This window comes from Hippocampus bargibanti, linkage group LG05 (genome assembly GCF_051943395.1).
Source record: "Hippocampus bargibanti isolate YZ-2025 linkage group LG05, ASM5194339v1, whole genome shotgun sequence".
Lineage (NCBI taxonomy): Eukaryota > Metazoa > Chordata > Actinopteri > Syngnathiformes > Syngnathidae > Hippocampus > Hippocampus bargibanti.
In genome coordinates this window covers 26,920,001-26,940,786 of record NC_142738.1, presented here as the reverse complement: position 1 = coordinate 26,940,786, position 20,786 = coordinate 26,920,001, and the positions used below count along the sequence as shown (strand labels likewise).

The 20,786-nt window shown below is 40.5% G+C and overlaps 1 protein-coding gene across 2 annotated transcripts in view; it reads right to left on the bottom strand.

Moving 5' to 3' along the window:
- The window catches only part of LOC148898358 (synaptic vesicle glycoprotein 2B-like), a 37,696-nt gene that overhangs the window by 10,219 nt on the left and 6,691 nt on the right, over positions 1–20,786 (bottom strand). Inside the window, exons 2-12 of one of the 2 annotated variants that reach the window (XM_088997527.1) lie at positions 12,190–12,707; positions 11,017–11,240; positions 9,422–9,602; positions 6,989–7,140; positions 6,748–6,881; positions 6,411–6,500; positions 3,557–3,670; positions 2,695–2,783; positions 2,512–2,587; positions 2,061–2,149; positions 376–509 (exon numbers count right to left, since the gene is read on the bottom strand). In XM_088997527.1, coding sequence (XP_088853653.1) covers positions 376–509; positions 2,061–2,149; positions 2,512–2,587; positions 2,695–2,783; positions 3,557–3,670; positions 6,411–6,500; positions 6,748–6,881; positions 6,989–7,140; positions 9,422–9,602; positions 11,017–11,240; positions 12,190–12,431 — 1,525 coding nt within the window. In that variant the 5' untranslated portion in view covers positions 12,432–12,707. The remainder of the gene's footprint in view (positions 1–375; positions 510–2,060; positions 2,150–2,511; positions 2,588–2,694; positions 2,784–3,556; positions 3,671–6,410; positions 6,501–6,747; positions 6,882–6,988; positions 7,141–9,421; positions 9,603–11,016; positions 11,241–12,189; positions 12,708–20,786) is intronic. The other variant, XM_088997528.1, reaches the window with a different exon arrangement.

The following is a 20,786-nucleotide window of genomic DNA, read 5'->3' as shown; positions in this document are numbered from 1 at the left end:
GTTTTGGACCATCTGTTTTCAGGGTTTGTGAGGCAGGAATTAAAAAAAAAATTAGAATGTAAAAACACAGAGTCCGTGGGGAGGTTGCTCCAGCACTGCTCTTGTGATCCACAAAACGAAGACAAACACAGAATTTCTTTAGTGGTCACGACCACATTGAAAATTGAAATTGATACTTTGGATGCTCGGTTTGAAACATTTCTTTTCTAATCTATTTCTGATCATTTCTGCTCCAACTCACTTGTGGTGCTGCAAAGATGGTAGTCGACCCGATGATCAGATTTTTTTTCTTTCTGCCTCAAACCATAAACTGAAAACATATATCCGCCCAACCGCTGTGCCTCGCCAACAAGGAGCTTCTTCACCTGAACCTACCTGTATTTGTGAAGATAGTGTTGCGTATGGTGCAGTTCTCAAACACCGTGTCAGTGGACTTGATGTCCTCAAAGAGACAGTCTTCAAACAACGAGTCCTCAAACTTCACAGACTTCAGTTCTATTTTGATGAACCTATGAGCATGGGATGGTATACATAGACAAGCGAATAGACAAAGAAAACATGGACTCGGACTTCTATTGCTGGGTCATTGCAGAATGAGCAGAATGGTCTCAGTAATACAAACTGCAGCAGTCAAGCACAGCTGCTATGCAAACAAGCTTTGCCGCACTGTAAATAGGTACATCATATAATGCAAACACATGTATGCGTACGTGATGAGCTCCATAGTAGTATCCTGTTTTAATTGGAAAACTTGTTTTTTGTATTGAAGTACCATTCTGTCATTTTGTTTTGTTTTAATTCTGCAATAGCATAGAAGTCAAGTGTTATACAGCAGTAGTAGTCACATGCTGTATCCTGAAAATTTTGTTTTTTGTCATTGTCATGTATAGATGATTTGAAGCCTATTAACAATTACAAAATTGATATTTTTCACTTTGAAGAAATGAATGTTTTGTCTGCGAACAAAGAGCACGACACACATTTGGTGATGTGAATTCCAATGAATGAAAATATATTAATCTCTCGATTCATTTCTGATTCAATTTTGTCTCTTTATAATGAAAATCTCGACTGATTATACGTGATTCATTAACACACACAACTCATTTAAAGTAAGTCGACAAACAACCAATAAAAACGTTTCAGAACAGCAAACAACAACAAATACATTTTCATTGGCTGTCCAAACTGTCATTCAAGCATTTAAGCTTTATACACCTCTCATTTACTATGTAATGGAAAGTAACAACAACACACAATGCGCTGAAGGGTATCGCCATTTACCGTCACTTTTTGTCATGCTAATTTATTTTTCCGGCAGCTGCGTCAATGAAATTTTAGGCTACCGGAGACAAACATAATAGGCTGGAAACATCGTGAGTTACAAAAAAAAATCAAAACAAAATTAGCAACACGTGTTATCTTAACCTCATACGTTTTTAAATTTCAGCGTAGTTTTATGACAAAAAAGTAAGCTCACCCATTCCTTTTTACCAAGACAGTATTGGATTTGTAACATTTTGCCCTCACCTCAATTGAACAATTCAAACAATTGAATTCATTTAAAAAACAAGATTGGCCAGAGCAAATCTTTCAACCCAGTGGATGCTAATAAGGTCAGTAACATTGACTCATATTTTGTTGATTAGTGTCCAGCAACTAAATGATGCTTAGCTGTAAACCTCCTGAAGTTTATCATCTTCAAAAAATAAGCATTTGGACGTGAGTATACGAAAGAGCAAAATTATCAATAAATAGCAAATGTTGCACATAGAGCAAAGCATGACCTTTGTGCTAACAACAAACGAATGAATCACCCTTGTGTACTGGGCACAAGGTGCTCATGATGCTGTTGAAATCGCAATGCATAGAATGCTGACCACATTCACAATACAGAAGCTGTGCGCTTCCCATCAAGGTGATTTTTTTATGTTTTCAGTGATCAAGACTGAGTAGAGAGGGTGAAGTCTTTTAAACTGTACCGCAATAGCAATTTTTGACATGTGGTTTTAATTAAATGTCAACTGAGTAATTTCAGAGAATGGGAAAGTGGCACCTACTTGTCATGTTTATATTCCCCTTCTTTATGGACCTGGTTCTCTAAAGAAAAGTTGAAATGAAAGTTCTCCACTTTCTCTTTATGGAATACCTAAAGACAGCAACATCATTAGCCAGATGCAAATATTCTTGAACTGGTGTAATTAAAACCAATCTATACATTGAGACTGTTTTGGGTGAGGTATTAAAACATGATATATGAGGACAAAAGTAACATTTTACAGATCAGTTGGGGTTTGTACAAATCAAGTGCTAAAGGAATGCCATCGAATATACAGCACATGACACCCTACACACAAAAAAAGTTTGGTCTGATTCAAGCAATCGTCGAGGCTAAGAATGTTGAATGTTATTTATTTATGTGGGATTAAGCTCTAGATCTGGTTTTTGAGGGGTCCAACAGAAAAGATACAACGAACATATCAATAAATGTAGACTGGCACTTTACATTACCTTGACTCTTGACTCATACTCCTCATATTGAAGGTGCTTGATCATGTCAGGAAACCACACAGATAGGCCGTAGTAGCTGTAACAAAGCAGTGTGACAACCCCCACCATCCCAAAAAAACAGATGTTTAAAATGCAATGATTGGAAAGTTTTATATATACAAGTGGGTGACACTGAGGGCAGACCTGAAAGCCATGCAGAACCAGATGATACCCATGAAAAGAGTAGCAAACCTCAGCTTGGCAGAAAAGAGAGATGCTACATTCTTTAGTACCTGGGACCAAACACAAATACACATTACAGGAAATCTACTTCTAACTAATCTTTTGCATTTGATCCATTCCTCTGTTTATTCTTTTTAGAGTTACAAGTGAAGCTGCAACCTGACCCAGATGACGTTTTGTGAGAGATAAATGATCACTCGTCTCCCATAGGCCTCCATTCTCAGAGAGGCCGAATGGTAGTCATTGTGCATGAGTAAGGTTTGCTGCACTTGTTGCCCCATTCATTCATTCATTCATTCATTCATTCATTCATTCATTCATTCACCCATTCATTCATCAAAATCCATTCAAAATCAATTACGCTAGTAACCTTTTCAGGGAAAATGGTGACTGAAATGGACAGCCTAACATGTTATCAGGTCATTACCGGTGGGTTCATACTGTATACTATTATTAATTTCATTAATTTTATTAATTTCATTAATTTATGTTGAGATAGCATTTGCAGCAGTTGAATTACATTAATAATATAACTTGTAATTTAAATGACTTTCAAACTAAGTCACCATTAATGGACAGGAAATAATTTGCTTTTCATGTCAAATACTGTAATCTGTAGACTAACAATGTTACTTTTTCAATGTAATTTTGGAAACTGGCTGCTCGTGAAAGAGGCCTACAGTCTTCTTGGAATTAACATTCGACCAGAGCGGCAATACAAAAATAGTGAAACGTGATGCATTTGTCATTAGAATCTGTACTCTTAATTAAATTTAATATGTATACTCTATAATGGGATCTGTAGTGGGTGTGACATACCTACCAGTTTACAGAGTGTCAGTGAGCGGACAGCCCAACGTTGTACAGCTGTTCCTGTAGCACTTTGAATCTCAATTAACTCATCCTCAGCATTCTTTGGAGTTTTTATATGTGTCACCTAAAGAATGAAACGAAGAACTGATAGAACTGATACACTGATATTGCTATATATTTGTCTTCCGACCAAATTCTTTGATCTCAAATTATCTAATTCATATACTTTCAATTAAAAGCAACTTTCAAAGAGGAAACAATTTTTAAGGGTGTTCAAGACATCACATACTCTGAATCTTGAACATATCTTCTTGGTCTTGTTTCTGAACTTCTTACACACAACCTTGATGGGAATTATATGTTAATGTTATAAATTTAAAATACAACTTCTAAATTTGGCCCTCTGGATATGTAAGATTATTCAAAGCCATCCTGGGAATGTTAATAGCTGTTGTAATTTTAATCAACAAAAAAGGGTTCCGTTTCAGAATTAAAATAATCTGAAAACTTCAACCTGCATGAATCTGACTATGAATGTGATCATATTTGATAAAATATCAAATACGATTCATTCATTCCTTATCCGAGTCGCTTATCCGCTTATCCTAACGAAGGAGTCAATCCCAACATTCAGGGTAAACCCGAAACTCTCTCTCTCTCTCTCTCTCTCTCTCTCTCTCTCTCTCTCTCTCTCTCTCTCTCTCTCTCTCTCTCTCTCTCTCTCTCTCTCTCTCTCTCTCTCTCTCTCTCTCTCTCTCTCTCTCTCTCTCTCTCTCTCTCTCTCTCTCTCTCTCTCTCTCTCTCTCTCTCTCTCTCTCTCTCTCCCTCTCTCTCTCTCTCTCAGATTGGAGTTTATTGTTTGGGTAAATGATTTGGAAAAGATGTAGAATTTGACATCATCAGCGTAACAATGGAACTGGAGACCATGATGACGAACGATTTGGCCTAGTGGTAAAAGGTAGATAATGAAGAGAGGAGGGCCAAGCTCAGAACTCTGGGGGACACCTTGTGCAGTGGGGCAGTGTAGGAAAGGCAGTTGTTGATGTGTATTACGAGTTTCCTGTCTGTAACTTATGTGGGAAGCCAGTTGAGGACTTTGTTAGTGATGTTCAGGGATTGCAAGCGAAAGAGTAGAATGGAGTGGTGGATGGTGTCGAAGGCAACCGTGAGGTCGAGGAGGATGAAGATGGCGAGTCGGCCGGTGTCAGAGGAGAGAAGGAGGTAATTGATGATTTTGAGGAGGGCTTTTTCAGTGCTGTGTTGGGTGTGGAATCCAGATTGAAATTGTTCAAAGAGCTGGTTATTGCCTAAATATGTTTTAAGTTGAGTTGCAACGGCACATTCTATGACTTTGGACAGAAAGGGGAGGTTGGAGATGGCTCGAAAATGGCTCATAATGTCAGGTTGAGTCCGCATATTGTTTACGATGGAGGTCACAGCAGCCGGTTTGAGTGAGGAGTGGAAATAGGCAAAGTTCAGAATCAGAATCAGAATCAGAATCAGAATCATCTTTATTGCCGAGTATGTAGAACACACAAGGAATTTGTTTCCGGTAGAACACGCTGCACTAGTATCGTCGTCAAAAAAAAAAACTGCTAAGTGGTTGAAGAAGGAATTCACAATGTTCATGATGAGGTACGAGATTGTAGGAAAGCAGTGCTTGACAAAGGAAGATGGGATGGGAAGCAGTGTGCAGGTGGAGGAATTCATTGTTGAGATGATGTTGGCGAGTTTGTCTTTGGAGACAGGTGTGAATTTGGAGAGAGGTGGAGTCGTTGGAGTGCATGCTAGTAGGAAGGCAGGGGGGATGGATGAGTTGGTGAGTGAACTGTAGACAATTTGTTGAGAATGTAGAGGACAATTTTGGATTGAAAATAAGAGAAATGAATTACATTTGTTCACAGTAAAAGAAGCTGAAGTATTGTCGCTGGGTTTGAGGAGCGTGTTGACAGTAAAGAAGAGAGCCTTTTAGTTATTGGAATCTGTTTGGACAAGGTTGGAGTTGTAGGCACAACAGGTAGAGTTGAGTGCAGTCTTTTAAAACTGAATATGATCTGTGTAAGTGTGGAGATGAACAGTTAAATCTGTTTTTTTTTGTTTGTTTTGTAGTCTTTCTCGGTGCCTTCTTCTGGGTTTAAGATTGTGAAGTTCCGGGGTGTACCAGGGGGCTGAGCGAGTGAAGGACACAGATTTAGTTTTGATGGAGGCTGGTTGATCGAGACAGGTCAGAGTGCTGTTGTAGTAGATGGTGAGAACACTTGGGGTTATGGGACAGTGGAGGAGGTAATGTGGACTTGTGGTTTATTACGGATGTAGAAAAGTTAGTTGATGAGATGGATTTGAGGTTTCTGAATGATATGATGTGCTTTTCCTTGGGAAGGTGGGTAGGGAGGTGGAGATTCAAAGTGATAGCCAGTGATTGGAAATGTTAAGGTTGGTGCTGAAGAGTCTTTCGTCCAGAGTGTGGCTGCGGGCGTGGGTAGGGAATTTGACATGTTGAGTGAAGTTGAGACAGTCCAAAAGGTCAAAACATTCAGAGGTATGTTTGCAGTTGGTGTTGTTGATATGGAAGTTAAAGTCACCAATGAGCAGTGTAAGGCGAGAATGGTCAGAGCTGTGTGGCAAAATCCGAGAAGTCTGACAGAAATGACGGGTTGAACTTCTGGTGACGGTAAATGACAGCAATGACGAGGGGGGTGGGACCATGGACTTTGAAGATGATATTTTAAGGACTCAGTGGGTGAGGTGGATCTTGTGCTGATTTTACACTCTGTTTTATGGACTGAAGCCACACAACCACCTCAACAAGTGAGGCGGGGCTTGTCAATAATGACGAAAGGCTCCAATCTGAATTATTTACTCACAGTGAAGACTTTTTCCGGCTGGCCTTTGGCTCTCCAGTTGGTGTCATGGACCCGCTTCAGAATCATCCACGCTTCATCGTGCCTGGAATTCTGCTCCAAAAGAGATCACAATTTCAATGCCAATTCCCCGCACTTCATCCACAATTGGATTATTTGCGTTTGTCACTCAATACAAGATCAAAAAGGACATATGTATTTAAAGTTATTTGACACACTGTTCATGTCTATTACGGAGTAGAATGCTGTTTTTTGAAGTTGGCTGCATTGAAAAAAAGACTACATCTAGATCGTAATATGGAAAACTGGCCATTAAGCCCAAATATGGTGGCAATCTCACCTCAAGCAAGAAGCGGGGACTCTCAGGCATGAATGTTAGTCCGACTAGAGAAGCAATGGCAGGAAGAGCTGCAACCAAAACAAATAACCTCCAACTGTGGAACTGAAACTCTGTGCCCATACTGAATCCCCAACCTACACAAAATACAAGTGCAAATGCAAGTCATTAAAATTGTATGGCAAGTTTAAACATGCATACTGTATTGTTATGGTCGCATTAGACAAATATATAAGGATCTTACCATATCTGGGAATGATTCCCCAGGCAGTGAAAGAGGCGTAAATTCCACCGATCATCCAAAACATACATAACCAGGAAAGATGCTCTCCTCGCTTGTCCATTTGGAGGAACTCAGAGAAGTACGAGTAGACAATCGGCACTGCGCCACCGATACTGAAAAAATAGATGGACTCTTTTAACTATAGCAGTTTGCTTCAAAGAATTATTGCCATACAACTCATTTTCCAACATAAAAATGTAATGTAATCATGGAGACACGAGCTGTGATTAAAAATAATAATGAAAATAAAAGTAATGAAAAAATGAGCAAAGTCTACTTGGACCACGAAAACACAGTCATGCCTTCCTGTATGAATAATAGTGTGTGTTATCTGCAGGTAAACACATACATGCATGTTTATGTCTAACTAGAATACTATGTCTTGCATAGCCAATGAGAACTTTGCGAGTGGCACGATATGAGGATATGTTAAGATATGGGATATGAGTTACTGTTACAATACTCAAACTTGCTTGTTTATTGTCTTTGGATTGATTATGAATTTGTTATGAATTATTATTTAATAACAGTAGCAAGGAGCAGGGCTGTCTCTTGGTTACACACACACACATGCAGTCATGAGGTTAAACTTTTTTTTTTGTTGCGGGCCACTTTGGATGTTTACGGAATCATATTGTGTTATTACTTGTACACAATGTTACTTCTTATTAGTTTTGTAATTATTCAAGTTAACTATCCCTTCAATCAATAATGTTTATAGTTTATTTTTTCCAAACAATTATCGGTTTTGGTGAAGTGAAAAACTGAACAAACTGACACTTTCATTTCATTTCAAACCTGTTTGAACCTGTCACAGCTTCCTTCCTTGTGACATTTTTTGAAAAACAACTCTTCATTTGTTGTTTGTTTGATCATTGTAAAATACACTGAACAGACTTGTAAAATGTCAATGATTTTATTTTTATCACACAATCACAATTTTAGATTTTGTTACAGATTTTAGCAAGGATTATGGAAGTTCATTCATTCATTTTTTGATCTGTTTAATCCTCGCATGGGTCACAAGGGATGCTGGGGCCTATGCAGGCCGTTTTCTGGCAGTAGGTAGCGGACAGACTTGGACCGGTTGCCAGCCAATCAAAGATTACACAGAGTCAAACAACCGTCCGCTCACATCCTCACACCTCGGGACGATTTCATGTTCAAACAGCCTGCCATGTTTGCATGTTTTTGGAATGTGAGAGGAGACCGGAGTACCTGGATGAAACCCACACAGGCTGAGGGCGAATATGCAAACTCGCGACACGGCGAACGGAGCAGGGATTGAACCCACGACCTTTGCACTGTGAGGCCGATGCACTAACCACTATTCCACCGGGCCGCCTGATCATGGAAGTTGACATATAAATCGCTTTTGCAGAACACATAAAATGATGTGGTGGACCAGATCTGGCCCCTGAGCCTCAACTTTAAAACATGTGTGATTGACTCATTCTAAATATCACATAGTGATACATGTGAATGTGAGGGTGAATGATTGTGTGCAAATGAACACACCCTCAAGATCTGCTGTTGACCACTCCAGTGTACACCTTCTGCCTCTTGCCCAGAGTCAACTAGGACTGAAGAGAAGCCGTATAAAAATTGGATTGACGAAAGTAGTAGTTATAGCATTATTGCTGCAAATTAAGTCAATAGTATGACAAATCCTGCTTGCAACACATTCCACTCATGTACATATTGTAAAGGAACCATGAATCATATCCATCTATCATGCTAAATGTGTTGCAAAACTAGACATATTCCCAGCCACATAAATGTGCATGGTTGTTACCCACACACATGGACATGGCCGACAAGCTACACCTACAAGACATATATTGATGTAGTGCAACCTGTTTGTGGATGGGATCATTTATGCTCTGCTGTGACCTGATTTCTGTGTGTGTATGGATCCCAGCGGACTGGAGTTATTCTGAGCTTAAGCATGACGCTTGGTCCCTGCAATGAAACACCAAATTGCATAAACGGTGCTGTCAATGTGAGTGCCACTGCACGAAAAATAATCAACAAATAAATAAACAAATACATGCATACTGTACATACATACATAAAAAGTTAATGATCAATACCAGATGGTGACCGAGTGAATCTTAATTAAATCCCATAAATACATTTTATAACAACTTGGTTGAAATGTTCACCTGCAGTTACCACACACAACTATCCTTGTTCAAGCAGGTAATATGTCAAGCCTCAATGTCATGGTGAAATGTAATTGTTTATTTAAGCATGGAAAATAAGGTTGTACAAAGAAGAACAAAAGTATGAATCTTCTGAGTTCTTCAAAAGACAAAAATGTCACAAGACAACAACACAAATATCAATAAAGATAAATGTTGCAATGTATGCATGTGGTTATGTGCGAGTTACCCAATGCCTGAGAGCAGCCTGAAGAAGAGGAAGAAGCCATAGCTCTGGGCAAAGGAGGACAGGAAGACGAAGACACAGTCTATAGCTAAGGCGACAACTAAACAACATCGGCGGCCAACTTTGTCAGCAAGACCACCCCATATGAATGCTCCCACCATCATACTCAGGAAGACAATCAGACCTGCAGTTGAAAAACAGGGGTGTGATAGATGTGATTAAGAGGCAGTTTTTCCTTATCTCTGTCACAAGTGTACTTGTTTTTGTGAGAAGCATCCTTCTAGTCGTATTCAATATGAAAAGTGCTGTATGAGCGCATCAGGTTTGACGTAAGTGTTTTGTAAATACAATGGCGAAAACTTTGTTGGCATTAGAAACTTCTTTACATTCACTGTGTTGACTATAACAACATACAGTATACAGTACTCATGACAAGACAACCAATGCAAAAGTTATTTCATATAATTTAATGGGTATATGGCATTTGTCCGTTTTGGTGAATGGCACTGCGATAACTTATTATTTATTTATTTATTTATTTATTTATTTATTCTTTTTACTCCTCCTTGGATCTGCTTCTGCACCCTCCCTCACTATTCCTCTGCTTGCTAACTATTAAAATATGATGTCTTCTGTCATGACATCGCCTCTAACCATATTTTTAATCAGAAAAACAAACAATGGAATTAGTCTGCTATATGGATGGAGTTTTTTTCAATGGAAAGACCAGACAGTAAGGGTCCTTCTGGAGCTTCCGGGACATTTGCTGTTGGATATAAGAAAGATCCGAGGCAGAAGTGGAATATGGTTTTCTAGACAATACTGTCCGTAGAGGATGGGGAAGACATCTTCGTGATTGGCCTGATCAGAACTTGTATCCTGCTGTCTGCTGTTGGAAGTTTCCTGATCAATTGCCACATTTAGCCAATGGGAGCAGCTTCTTTGGAAATGAGGAAGCTGACTGCCTCCATCTAAGGTGTGAGGCGGGTGACCAACAGTGAGACTCTTGCGTTGACCAAACTTAACCGCAGAGTGAATGCAATGTTGGGTTTGTTTAACCAAATGGAATAGAACAAGGAGTAGTTGGGCCTGCCTGGAAATTTGACTGATAGATCGAGGATGTGTAAAATTCGTGCCATTGACAGTTAAGCTGAAAGCCCTCCAAAGCTCTGTGAAACTTTGGACGGCCTATTTCCAAGACATTTTTGATTTTACTTTTCCCCTGGATGGAAAAATATGCTCGTTCATGATCATTTCCACCGCCTCAGCACCTCACAAAGCCTGCGACCGATAAAGCTTGTCCTTGTGGTTGTCAGTTTCCAGGGAATAAAGACTGTGTTTTTATGGACATGGTGTCACGTTTCATGCTACATCTTGCGGGATCCACACATTGATCAATATTATAATTTGACGGAGTGAAAGACAGTGCGATTGGTTGGTCGCCTCAATATTTGCCCGGCGCTGTCTGGTGACAAGCATTCACCTTTCGCACAAAGTGAGCTCCATGGAGCAATACATAAAATTATGGATGGCGACAAACTCAAAGAGTATACATAAGAGGTAAGCCAGTATCAAATCGTTAGGACTATCAGTCTTACCCAGCATCCCTTTCTCGGCATTGGACAAGCAAAGGTCCTTTTCGGCAGATGGCAGAACAAAGGCAACCACAAAACATTCGACCCCATCAGCCATAAGAGCGAGGCCCAGCACCACGAAGAGCGTCCACTGGAACTTTCCATGACTACAATCTTCCATGATATCCTCATACTGTTCAGATAACTCTTGAACTTCCGTGAGTATAGCACCAGCTCGAGATTTTGGCCTGTGATTGCACGGGAAATAAATCAAGTCTTGTGGTTGAATCACTCCCTGTTGGGCTCACCATCATATGAAAAGACTTAAAGGACAACCGACGTCTCCGAACAAGTTATGTCCATAATTTGTAAAATGGCTTCAAATGACTTCTAATGAGTGTATTTTACAAATATTCCACCGCATATAGCTGTATTTTACGTTTTAAGACTCGCTGAATATTCCCGAAGTCTTGTTTTTGAGTTGGTGACGAGTCCTCACCCTACGTCACTGAAGGAACGCCCCTGACCGAAAAAAGGACACATTGTAGCAGTTCTTCCATGTAATGCCCGTCAATGCATTTTGCTGTACTTTGGTCTGAAAATGTAGGACCAAAAAGAGGCAGAAGAGGGTGACAAAGCTCCATGTAAGGAATTAACCAGCCTGTGGAAACTGACTGATTAATTCCTTACATGGCTTGGTCGCCATTTTCTGCCTTTTTTTGGGTGCGACATTTCCCAACCGTGATGCCTCAAAATGACACGGAATAAATTCTTTAATCGATTGCAAACATGTATGCTTTCTTCTTCAGAACTATTTGAATCATATTCATAACTGGATGAGTAACAAGAAAGCATATTCTCCGAATCTGAAGCAATTGTTTTGATTCTCGAGCAACGCAACACGTCTTGCCGTGACACCACGAACATGGGGGCGGGACCTTCTGAAACTGGCCACTTCCGGTTTCAAATTGAAGTACTTTTTAGACACTTTAAGTCATTTTTATTGTTGTTTTGCATTTGACTAAAATATCATACTGCATGTTTTGGGTATTTTAGATGCTATAAAACATTTTTCTGATGTCAGTTAGGAAACAAAAAAGTGACGTTGGTTGTCCTTTAAAAAAAACATGATCTTGGAATCAAAAGATATTTGATCCAACGTTTTTGCCCTGAGAGTGCAAAATCGATGCGTCTCACCTTGCGGCTCTCTGTGCAGCCTTCAACTCATCAGGATGTGGTATGCCTTGATATTCTCCTTCATACATCTGGTCTTCTTCATCATGACCTTCAGTTACGTCACTGGCTGCATCCTCTTCCTGGGGAGGGTATTCGGCCTGGTAACCGTATCCATCGTGACGACCTCCATCACCTTCTCCGTAAGTCCCATAGCTGTCGCCGTCACTTTGGTGGTATATGTTGTTTTGGTAGCGCTCAGCCATACTGTCTCGTTTTATGTTCTCTATATGTGGACAAACTGATTGGAACAAGTGAAAAGTGTCTGCAAATGTGATTTGTGGATATAATGAGATGCTTGTTTAAACTTGTAAATGTACAAATTGTGAACCCTCAGTGTTAGCATTGCTTGAAAATGTCGGACCTGTTTGTAGTGAGTGTGTAATAATGCATGCCTGAATGTCTTAAAATCAGATTTCAGTTGCTGCAGTGGTGCAGAGATGACTGCAGAGAACTGGAAAATGTGAGGCTGATATCCAAACCTAAAGGCACGGGGAAAAAAACCCTTGGTTAAGTGTCAAACCACAGTGTACTTTTCCACATCTTTATGTTACAGATATATATTCCTGGGTGCCACAACAGCTGATTTGTCTGTGTACGCTCTCAGTCATACAGGAGTTGTCCATCGATGAAAAGGTTTATTCAGCCATCATCAGTACTTCTTTGAAGGTGTCGGACGTTTCGCTTCTTATCCAAGAGGCTTCTTGGATGAGACCAAGAGGAGATTCTAAGGCGCAATATAATTTGGTTAACCACAGATTCCGGAACTGGCTCTTCATGTCAGTAAATAGAACCTGTTGCACGCCTATCACTATACAAACACACAACCATGTGCACTCCCACTCACCTAGAGTATTCTTTGAACCTGGCATGCATGTTTTTGGAACGTGGGTTGAAACCGGTGGACCCAGAGAAAATCCACACAGGACCAGGGATAACATGTACACAGGGAGGCCAGAGCAAGGATTGAACCCATGCCGTCTGCACTGTGAGGTCAACGCGCTAGCCACTGGTCCATTGGACGACCCTCACTGATGAACATTTCCAACAATATTCATTCCTTAATAGGTATGCGGTGGGTATTGTGTGTACGTAAATTAAATACATGGCATATCTTTCAATTGTTTTAGGTGGTGCGTGTGAAATGCTGGGGAATACAATACTTCTCGCCATATGACAGACAACCTCACAGTTGTGCGATGTCCAATTACTGATTGTCAGGTTGAATTAACATACTTTAATGCATCTCGGTACTTGGAGTCTCATCTGCACAGTGCTGCAGTGGCCTATCACTATTGCCCATCCTGTCCGCTCCTATGCTGTCTAATGACCATTGATGGCCGCTGGGGTTATATGGTTGGACCGAAGTTTGAGACCCCTGGTTTACAATGACACAAGGGAGAGCATCCAATGTCTGCTTGATATTGAGAGTGTTTCTACATCCCTTCTTCCATGCCCTAAATCGCTAATCTGTAGGAGGATTGCAGCCATGCTGGAACCAATCACAGGGCATGCATGGAAGAAAAAACATTATGCTTACAATTCAGAGTGTTCCGTTAATCTGCCGCGCATGTTTTTGGAAAGTGGGAGCATCAATTAGTGAAAAGGACACATTGAATCTCTCCTCTTTAATTTATCAGTTCTTCATACAACAAAGAGGATGCAAGTGACTTTTGTGTTGTGTCTTATTTTATTTATTTTTTTTACTTTATTTGACTTGATTTTATTTTGACAAGATGGCACAGCGAAAATGGCTGTCTTTACAGCAGCTGCTATATTTTGTTTTTCAACTTCTTCTTTTTCCTTTCCTCTTCCTTTCATAACTTTTCTGCTGTGAATTTTGAATTCCTTCATTGTGCGACCAATAAAGGTTATCCAATTTAATGGACCAGAAATCTAATCAAAACCATGGAAGTACATGGAAAAAACCCACTGGGGAGAACAAGCCAACACCACAGCATATAGGGAATCGAATCACAAAATGTCGGGTCGACGTGCTAATCAGTTGTCCACGGTCTTGCCAGTGTTTTAAAATGTAATTGAAAATTAGTTTGATCTTCTGATACCATACTCCATATTTTAGAAACCGGTTTTAACAAAAGCCAATATGAACACATACTGAAAAAGAAATGACCATATGATCCCGCCATCATAAATTTTAAACAGCAGGATAAATGAAAATAAAGGTGGCCATTGAATAAAATTTAAAAAAAACTAAAAAGATAAACATGTTAATCAAAAGACAAATAATAAGAAGGGGCAACATAAAAAAGTACAAACACTGCTATTGACATTTATATATAGGAATATTGAGATTTATTTACACTCAAAATTTCACAAAAATACAACAAAACCATCTATCCCACCTGATAGATGTCCCTGACGAAACAGACAAGTGTGAAAGCAACCATTCACCAGAAAGGAGATGGTCCGTAAGTATATTTGCTACATTACAGGTGGTTGCAAATAAGAGGCGGCTTATAATACAGTAAAGTCTCGTTATATCGATATCGGATATATCGATAGTCCCGGTTATATCGATAGTATTTCTATGCACGCACGGAGAAAATTACATGCAAACAGGGTCGGATATATCGATAGTCCCGGTTATATCGATATTTTTTCGGACTTCCTTGAATATCGATATAATGAGACTTTACTGTAGTTGGAGTTGAAAGACTCTCCACTTTGTTTACAAAATAATGTCACACATTATGAAATGGCTCTTTTTTTTGTTTATTGTCTTTCCATTTAATTGGAATTGAGTCGTGGGGACAGAAGCTTTTGCAACGATGGCCAGAATTCCCTCTCCGAAGTCACTTCTTCCAACTCTTCTGGGGGGATCCTGAGGCCCTATGAATGCAGGCCCATTCACTGAGAACTCCCCATCAAACCCAGCCGGGTTCCCAAAGACAGACTGGTGATCCATATTCAATTGTTTTACGAATATATTTTATGGTAATCATCATGTGAAAGTGGTTCAGTGGTTGTTTGTCTGGTCATTCTCCTTGAACCTGTTGAAACATTAATAATTAATGAACAGAAAACAAGACACGTCCTCGAATCATTGGGAACTGGAACCAGAATCCAAATCAATATTACAGCTTTAGCTGCTGTGAAAGTGCAATATAAATCAGGATGGTATTGTATTGTATCGACTGGTGGTGACAAATTGGGGGTCAGATCAGGCAAACATGACAAGACATGACTGCCCTGAAACCCAATGAGATCTTTAAATTGCCAAAACATTTGGAACGGATGTCACCATGCAGAAGTACACATCATGATAAAGTGATGGTTCTGGGGAGGAGTGTACAGCAGGGATGGACTGGCCGTCAGACATGGCTGGCTTTTTCAAATTGTATTTTAATTGAAAGGACCATCTCATAATTTAAAATGGGTAGACCCAAAATGTTGAAAGAGCCATAAAAAACAACAAAAAATAAAAAACAAATCTGTCTGGTGCAACAAAAAATTAAAAACTTTATGTAAGCCTCATAATGGAGGCAACACGTGGGGTATCCATCCATCCATCCATCCATCCATCCATCCATCCATCCATCCATCCATCCATCCATCCATCCATCCATCCATGTTCCATACTGCCTATTCCTCATTAGGGTCGCAGTGGGAGCCTATCGTAGCTGTCTTCAGGCACGAGGCGGGCGACAGCCTGAATTGGTTGCCAGCCAATTGCAGGGCACACAAAGACAAACAACAGTCAACTTCACACTCACACCTCGGGACAATTTGGAGTGTTCAGTCTGCCTGCAATGCATGTTTTTGGAATGTTGGAAGAAACTGGAGAACCCGGAGAAAACCCACGCGGGCCCAGGGAGAACATACAAACTTCACACAGGGAGGGCGGAGTGGGATTCGAACCAGCAACTTCTGCACTGTGAAGCTGGCGTGCCAACCACTCAACTAAAAATGGAACGTTCATTACGTGCGTGCGCATCTTGAATGCAGAAAGCACACGCATTTGAGTTGTAATAGTCTTGTGCTGTGGGTGTCAGAATAGAAAGAGCAAACAGAGAGAACTAGTCTTTTATGGAATTCCTACTGATAAACACGCCTTATAAAAAATCTGGTGCAAGTTATGGGTACAAGCGTTACAAAGGAAATTAGACTGAGAAAATAAATCAAAGTCTTGCATTCAGAAAATAATTATAGAATAAGAATTATATTTAAGAGAATTAAAAGTTCACCAAAAATGGAAAGTACTATGAAATTTGCAAGCATAAATGTGTGTCATCATTCTTACAGTACTGGATTTGACATCATTTCCTTCATGTCTGTATTTGGGATTAAATGTGCATGCAGGATTAAATCTGGACCCTGTTGGAAAATGCACCAGATGAATGAATGTGAAATATAATTGTATAAGACCAACAAAACACTGTCGATGTGTTGTCGTTTACAGGCCATATTTTGTGTGTGTTGTTTACCAACTTTTATTTCTTCAAAGCAAATAACAATAAAATAGAGAATAAAAATTAAATGTTGATTTATTCGGGTGACTCTTGAATAGCATTGATCCAACCTTGTACGATGTACAGGCTATTTGCTACTGACAGATGGACAACAGGAAATTAAATTCTTGCAGCATAATCAATTCTCCATTGTAGCACAGCCAGGCCTTATCTGCCTACCATCTTTGAATAACACGCATAATGAATCTGATAGCGCCAACAGCATGCACTGTGTATTTCAACAATTTGTAAAAATCAAATCAGATTATTCCTGATTTCAAGAATGTCTCCTTACAAAATTTATGTTTTTGTACAATAGCATTCAAATACAATGTAAAAAGACAAAAATCAATTATATTGCAAAATGAGGCTGCCATTCAATACACTGATCAAACAGCGCTGCAGGATTTGATCCCGGCCCTGGCCTTTAGGTGTGGAGTTCGCATGTTGTCCCTGTGGGTTTTCTCAGGGTAGTCTTGCTTCCTCTCACATTCCAAAAAACATCCTCTATAGGTTGATTTAACACACTCACTAACGAGGTGTGATTGTAAGTGTGAAGAGTTGTTAGTCTATGTGTGCCTTGCGATTGGCTGGTAACTGGTTCAGTGTACCACGTGTTCCTTGTTATTAGTTAGTTCAGGTTATGGATATATATATATATAGTAAAGTCTCGTTATATCGATATCGGTTATATCGATAGTACCGCTTATTACGATACTATTTTCATTTCCCTTGCGCATTTCTAGTCTTTTTATGTATAATTAGTACCGTTTAGTACGATACCCGGTTATTATGATAATCCGGTTATTACGGTGCTCCTTTTCATCCCCCGCCGGCCATTTTTGTTGTTTATATCGATATATCCGTCGCGCCATTGGTCAACTTGGTCACGTGTCTTGTTACGTGAGCCGCCATCGGTCGCGCCATTGGTCGACTTGGTCACATGAGCCGCCATCGGTCGCGCTATTGGTCGACTTGGCCGTGTGACTTTGTCACGTGACACGCCATCGGTCGCGCCATTGGTCAACTTGGTCACGTGTCTTGGTTACGTGTCACGCCATCAGTCGCGCCATTGGTCGACTTGGTCAGGTGACTTGGTTACGTGCCCAGCACCCGTGTAGCAGAGCCATTTTCATTTTCAGACGCTAGCTAGTGTGTAGCAGACGAGATTGAAGTGTTTGTGTTAAAAGGTAAAAATGGGAAGCAGAAGAAGATTGATGACTTTTTTAAATTGTATACATAATACAGTAAGATGTAAGCGTTGCAGTTTCCCTGTTGTGTTATGTACATGCCCACTGTACTGTATATGAATGCAATCGTTTTTTTGCAACAATGTTTGCTGAAGCGCGATGATTTTGAAAATTATTATCATTCCATACTGTGTATTAAAGGACAGCCGATGTCACTTTTTATTCAAATGCAAATAAAAATGACTTCACGCCAAGAAGTCTTGCATTGCTTGTGAATCCAAACAATGGCTTCAGATTCGGATAATATGCTTTCTTGTTACACATCCAGTTATGAATATGTTTCAAATACACTGTAGTTCTGAAGATTAAAGCATACATGTTTACAATCATTAAAGAATTATATGTGCCATTTTGAGGCAACATTGGGGGAACATCTCTGACCCAAAAAAAAGGGAGCTAATGGCCAGCTCCGTTTCTTATATGGCGCTTGGCTGCCCTCTTGTGGCGGCTTTTGTTTAATGCAGTTCGGCGCAGGGTCGGATATATCGATAGTCCCGGTTATATCGATATTTTTTCGTACTCCCTTGGATATCGATATATATATATAGTCGAATCCAACCTCAGTCCACAATGACTCATACTGCTGAGATCAGAAACGGCAAACCTCACTCATTGACGCAGTCGTCCAGGAAGTATATTGTTAGTTTAAGACAAAGCATGAATGTTGCATTGCTAAAACGGCTACAAAACGGACCTTTGCAGAATCAGAATCATCTTTATTGGTCAAGTATGTAGAACACACAAGGAATTTGTTTCTGGGACACGCTGCATTAATAGCAAAAATAGACACAAATAAACAAGTTGCATTGGCCAGGAATCAAACCCGGGTTCCCACATGGCAGGTAATAATTCTACCACTCATCCATCAACGCAGACAGCGCGCGTGAAGAGCAAAAAGCTGCAAAGCTCAAAGATGGGATAAAAATAATGGAATTGAAAGATTGAGGAACCAATGTAAAACCTGAGTGCTTATCGTACATTTCGCAATTTCTTTGAGTTTGTTTTTCTGTCTACAATGACAATATGAACTATAACATACGTTGTGATGTCACGAGAGGCTGGGTCCTGGAGGGCAAATACATTCCCCTAAGATGGCTTCACCCAGAGAGAGTTTTGGCCCCATCTGGTGCAAGGCAGCAATTCAAACCCCACACCTGTGGCTGATCACGGCTTGATTGGCAAGCAATGTTTTTAAGGCAGATAGCCTCTGAGTGTGGAGGCCGGGGAGACAAGCTCCATTGCTGTGCTCTGTGGAGAAACTGATTGCTGCATGGAACTCATCGCCAGTTGGGACCATACGATAGAACACTGGATTTGTACCCTTGCTAAAGGTGGCTAGGCTACCTGAGAAGGACATCAAGAGGGGTGAGACCTAGACACGCATGGAAGAGAACTCCGTCTTCAGTTTCACCTCAAAAGAGACTTTATTATAATTTAAGTATTGAAGAGACGCCATTCTTGCCTTTGTTGCTTGTGAATTCCCCCTGAAACCCTTTGTTTGCATTCAAACCTGTCGCCCATTGCGCTCCTTGTCCTGTCCCGCTGAGAGCTAGCCTCTCATGACATTACAACGTGTATGCTCATTCTTATGCACTTCTTCTTTTCCTTTCGGCCTTCCCTTTATGGGTCGCCACTAATTTACCACACTGCAAATTAGTGTCTTCCACCCAACCCTGTGTTGTGCATCCTCTTCTCTCATACCAGCTACCTTCATGTCCTCTTTCACAACATCCATAAACCTCCTCTTAGGTCTTCCTCTTTGTATCCTGCCTGGCACTTCAAGGCTCAGAATCCTTCCAATATATTCACTCTCTCTCCTCTGGACATGTCCAAACCATCTCAGTCTGGCCTCTCTGACATTCTCTCCAAAACCTCTATATGAGTTGTGCCTCTGATATACTTATTTCTGATCCTATCCAACCTGGTCACTCCCAAAGAAAACCTCATCATCTTCATCTCTGCTACCTCCAGCTCTGCTTCCTGTCTTTTCTTCAGTGGCACTGTCTCTAATCCAAACATCATGGCTGGTGTCATCACAGTTTTAACCACCTTTCCTTTCATCCACGCTGAAACTCTTCCATCACACATCACAACTGACATTTTTCTCCAACCGTTCCAGCCTGCCTGGACACGCTTCTTTACCTCTTTTCCACACTCTCCATTGCTCTGGACAGTTGACCCCAAGTACTTAAAATCATTCACCATTTTTATCTCTTCTCCCTGTAACCTCACTCTTGTACTTGGATCCCACTCATTCAGACATACAGTATATTCCGTCTTGTTGCGACTGCCCTTCATTCCTCTCCTTTCCAGGGCAAACCTCCACCTCTCTTGAGTTTCTCCTCCAACTGTTCCCTGTTCTCGTGACAGATCACAATGTCATCTGCAAACATCATGGTCCATGTATTTTGTTTTTCTACTTGCATTCCTTTCATCACTTTGCTGCTGTGAAATGTAAATGACTCCACTGTGAGACTAATAAAGGCATATCCAATCCAATCCAATCCAAAGAGATTCCTGTCTATCATCCTCTGTCAGCCTGTCCATCACCATAGCGAATAAGAAGGGGCTCAGAGCTGACCCCTGGTGGTTCCCACCCCGAACCTGAACTCCTCCGTCACACCGACAGCACATCTGACAGCTGTCTTACAGACATCGTACATGTCCTGCACCGCTTTGAAATACTTTTCTGTCACTCCAGACTTCCTTATGCAACGCCGCAGTTCTTCTCTGGGCACCTCATCATACACTTTCTCCAGATCGACAAAGACAGTTCCCTCTGACCTTCTCTGTACTTCTCTATCAGCATCCTTAAAGCAAACACTGCATCTGTCGTACT